At 48.2% G+C, this 5,038-nt stretch overlaps 1 protein-coding gene across 1 annotated transcript; it reads left to right on the plus strand.

Annotated features, from left to right (window-relative positions):
• Positions 1–1,293: 1,293 nt before the first annotated feature.
• Positions 1,294–4,510, plus strand: LOC117535443. Its single transcript, XM_034199898.1, has 2 exons — positions 1,294–3,616; positions 3,715–4,510. The coding sequence occupies exons 1-2, from the start codon at positions 2,168–2,170 to the stop codon at positions 3,868–3,870; spliced, it is 1,605 nt and encodes a 534-aa protein (XP_034055789.1). The 5' UTR covers positions 1,294–2,167; the 3' UTR covers positions 3,871–4,510.
• Positions 4,511–5,038: the final 528 nt, after the last annotated feature.

Genomic DNA, 5,038 nt, shown 5'->3' on the forward strand with positions numbered 1-5,038 from the left:
CCCCTGGTTCTTCATCCTTGTACACTGGATGCATGTTGGTGTCCCTGGAAGAATGCAATGTGGAGTTCCAATGAAAATTGGCTTAAGTCCAGTCAGGGTCTGGACATCTTCCCATGACTGTTACCCTGCTAAAGAGACACTATTTCGGGGTAAAATGTATCCATGTTGACCCCTGGTTCTTGTTCCTTGTACACTGGATGCATGTTGGTGTCCCTGGAAGAATGCAATGTGGAGTTCCAATGCAAATCGGCTTAAGTCCAGTCAGGGTCTGGACATCTTCCCATGACTGGTACCCGCCTTAAGAGACACTATTTCGGGGTAAAACGTATCCATGTTGACCCCTGGTTCTTCTCTCCTGGTGTCCATTTCATGTACATTTCCTCGTGTCCATTTCATGTACATTTCCTCGTGTCCATTTCATGTACATTTCCTCGTGTCCATTTCATGTACATTTCCTCGTGTCCATTTCATGTACATTTGATGGGGGAGTGACATGTGGATGAAATGGACCCGATTCCCGGAGGTTCCGGGCCGAATTTGGGAGCTCATATGCGGCCTGCCGTGCACCCCCACCCGTGGAAAGCAAAAAAAAGTAAATAAAACGGTCAATTATATCTTAAATTCATCAAAAACTACGTTTGTAAAAATTCTCGAAACACGGCTAAGTGCCAACGGGTGAGGGGCTCAACCCTTCGGCGCTTCGGGAGGAAGCCCCGGAGACATTTCCACTGACCCGTTGCACTTTTCAACGTAGAGGGGAATTGAGACCTCCCCTCCTCCGTTAACAATTTTCATTCATCTTTTCCAAGCTACCTTCTGCACGAAATCGGAAACCCGGTTTTTGAGAGCACTTAGAAAAAAACGGCCTATTTCTCATGATGGGGAAATCATGGAGGAATGCGTCCGATGAGTGAGCACTTTGGATCGGACACAATTGTTGCCCGGAGGACCCCCAATCACGGTTCTTACAAAACTTTAAGTTTTTGAACTGGCCTCTGGAGGAATGCAAGGGGAGTTTCGACGGAATAACGAGACACTATTTTCGGACACATTTTCACCATTTTAACCCCTTTCTCTGGTTCTTCCAAAAGTTAACTTTAACTTATTTTGCCTCTGGAGGAATGCAAGGGGAGTTGCCAGGGGACTCTACCTGCATTATGAGGCACTATTCCCGGACACATTTTCACCATTTTCACCCCTTTTCTGCGGTTCTTCCAAAAGTTAACTTTAACTTTTTCTGACTCTGGAGGAATGCAAGGGGAGTTGCCAGGGGACTCTACCTGCATTATGAGGCACTATTTCCGGACACCTTTTCACCAATTTCACCCCTTTCTCTGGTTCTTCCAAAAGTTAACTTTAACTTTTTCTGACTCTGGAGGAATGCAAGGGGAGTTGCCAGGGGACTCTACCTGCATTATGAGGCACTATTTCCGGACACCTTTTCACCAATTTCACCCCTTTCTCTGGTTCTTCCAAAAGTTAACTTTAACTTTTTCTGACTCTGGAGGAATGCAAGGGGAGTTGCCAGGGGACTCTACCTGCATTATGAGGCACTATTTCCGGACACCTTTTCACCAATTTCACCCCTTTCTCTGGTTCTTCCAAAAGTTAACTTTAACTTTTTCTGACTCTGGAGGAATGTAGGGTGAGTTGTCAGGGGACTCTACCCGCCTTAGGAGGCACTATTCCCGGATACATTTTATCCATTTTAACCTCTTTCTCTGGTTCTCTGGTTGCATCCGTCTCTGGATCATGGAAGAATGCATCCGCTGCATGAGGACTTTGGATCGGATACAATTGTTGCCTGGATGACCCCCAATCATGGTTCTTACCAAACTTAACGTTTTGAACTGGTCTCCGGAAGAAAGTAAGGGGAGTTGCCAGGGGACTCGACCCGCCTTAGGAGGCACTATTTCACCCAGTTTTGGCTCCCGCCTTGCCTGGATGATAGGACCGATAGATGACAGGGATCTCTGCCCGCCTAACGAGTGCCTAAATGGGACACCTTTCGCACGATGATGCAAATGGGTTATTTATTGAAAATAAACCGGAGAGATTTGACATGGGGTCTTTCTAGTTCGCTGAGTGCAACTTTCTTATTTTCACCTATCCTTATTTTTCCCCCCCGGTTCTATACATTATACTGGTGACACTTCCCGGTACCGAAATGCTCAGGCATACAAAAATGATGGCGATCGGTTGTCCTATCTGTAATAGTCCCTACCGTGCCCTGAGCAAGCACCTGCTGAGGAACCATAGTGTGCGTAATTTAGTGGAAAGAAGAATTCTGCTGTTGTTGGCGAAAGGACGGATAAACATTAGGCTCCATCCCTGCATTATTGCAGGATGCGAGTACAACGGGACAAGGCTGGACCGCCACTTGTACAGAAACCATGTTGAGCTGTCCCGGCAGCAATTACATGTGGTTTTAACTAAACTAAAAATGAAAGTGGCCACAAAGAAGCTTCATGAACTCAGTTTGACAAACCCCAGAGTAGCAATGATTACCTCTTGGGATGTTGACACTGTGGGTGATGAGGTCCTGTCACAACCTCCACCCTTGTCCCCAGTGATTAAATGTGACAACCCGGACTGTAAGGAATGGAGGATGGATGCAAACAGAATGAAGGCTCAGAGGGACATATATGCTGCTGAGGTGAAATCCCTGCGCTGCATGCTGCAGCAGAGGATTCAACGTAACCAAAAGAGGATGAACCAGAGGGCCGAGGACCAAGAGCGGGTGTTTCTAAGGAAACGATCCCGAACAGAGTCAACACCAAAGAGGCTGTCCAAGTCCAAAGGTCCCTCCTGCAGGAAGTCCCCCATTGCCTCTCACACACCTGTATCCAGCTCCTCAGAACCTGCATCCATAGATACCGAGGCCTCGTCATCCTCCCCTCCCATACATTCCCCCTGGTTCAGCGGCAGGGGCCGGGGGAATCGAATGCGGGACATTATATTCCCACGCATCATGGAGAAGTATCTGCAAGGCTACCGGGACCATTATGAGGGCATCGATCCAACAGTGAGGCTCCAAGAAAACGCAGTCTCCAAAATAAGCAGAGTCAAATCATTCCTAAGCTTCATGGCACACGGTTTCAATCGCCTGTCTGACTGGCTCTTTTTGAGGGATCTGAAGAGGATACGTGGGTGGTCCCGGAGCCTGATAAAGTCAAGCCTACAGGTCACGACATCTGACTTCTATATCAAAAATATATCACACTTTCTCAAGTACATGAATGAAACACCATGCAAGGGGAGCAGGCTCAACCAGAATGACATGATTTTAATCACACGGGAAGTTGCTGCCATCCTGAAGTCCATGAGAAAGAAGGTGTTTATCCACCAGATGCAGGTGAAGCGGGACAAGATGGAAGGTCTGCCAAGCCATAAAGACATCATGGCATGTTTGACTGCGGCCAAAACTCGCATCCCTCAGCTCCTGGACGTGATGACCAGCAATCCGACTCACGCAACCCGGTGCCTGCTCTATGGGTACATGACCCTCAATTGGAGCTGCATTTATGGGCACCGTCCGGGGGTCTACTCCAACATGACCAACACGGATGTCCTAAAGGCGGAGATAACTGGCACTGCCTTTGGCCACCTCATCCACGTGAGTGAGCTATTAAAACATGTGTTTATTCTGGCAGTGATACACATGTTGTGGATGATTGATACTTGTATTGACGCTCTCTAACTCTGTCATAACAGGTAAGCAACCACAAGACGGCCAACGCGTTCGGGGAAGCGCAGATGTATCTCACCATAGAAGAATTTGGATGGATGAAAAGGTGGCTGGAAATCAAGGGGACGCTGACCGGTACCAACAACCGCTACTTCCTCTGCATAGCGGGGAAGAACCCATAGAGGAACCTTGCCACCTTCCTGAGGTTGGCATGGGCTGATGTTGGACTAAAAGGTCCCATTAACTTCACCGACCTCCGCACAGTCCACGCCGATAATGCGAAGAGGTTTCAGGACATAAGCAACCGCCAAAGAGTGAGTGATTTCATGTGTCACAACACTGCAACTGCAGACACATTTTATGCCAAGAATCCTTCTTTGAAGGAGGCTGCGGACATACGAATGCTCTTCACAGAGTCACTGCAAGCAGCGGCCGCAGCAGCATCAGGGGTGAGTGAAGACAATTTGGGGGACATTGACATCCACAGTGACCATGACAGCTCTGGAGAGGAGCATAGCCCTACTCCCTACCAAGACTCCACCGATACCGAGACGTCAGATGAATTATACAAAGACTTCAACGCTTGGAGAGCGGCGAAGAGGGAACAGTCAATGGCCGAACACAGTCCCTCAGACACGGGTGAAGAGAGGGTGCCAGCCTCTGCACCAACTTCACCCGATACGGACAATGTTGCCAGTGATCAACTTGTAAATATGCAATGTTTTGTTGTACTCAGTCCGCTTGTGCTGGATGAGTGAATAATGTTATAATGTTATAAAGTGTCAATGTATATATTTCTGTAAATAAAGTTTGTTAAAATTACTTAATTTGTCCTCTTTTTTATAACCCAATATGGGTGTTTCCCCATTAAGATCCCCAGGGGCACGAGGTTCTGGTGGTGTGCATGAAGGGGTTTAGTCCACGTGAGGAGTGCTCAAATGTGGGAGGATGTGTAAGGCAGAGGAGGGTAAAACAAGTTAAAGTGTGAACCTCCAGCAGGGCAGGTGGTGCTGCTGTGAATAAGTCCGACTATGGAGTCCGATGGGCGGACTGTAAAGCACCGCAAAATACACCCCCTGATAGGTAACCAGGGCCATGAGAACATCCTCCACAGGAGGGTGGGTGGTGCTGCTGTGAATAAGTCCGACTATGGTGTCCGATGGGCGGACTGTAAAGCACCGCAAAATACACCCCCTGATAGGTAACCAGGGCCATGAGAACATCCTCCATAGGAGGGTGGGTGCTGCGGCTGTGAATAAGTCCGACTATGGTGTCCGATGGGCGGACTGTAAAGCACCGCAAAATACACCCCGATAGGTTACCAGGGCCATGAGAACATCATCCATAGGA

Source organism: Gymnodraco acuticeps, unplaced genomic scaffold (assembly GCF_902827175.1).
Source record: "Gymnodraco acuticeps unplaced genomic scaffold, fGymAcu1.1, whole genome shotgun sequence".
In the NCBI taxonomy this organism is placed as follows: Eukaryota; Metazoa; Chordata; class Actinopteri; order Perciformes; family Bathydraconidae; genus Gymnodraco; species Gymnodraco acuticeps.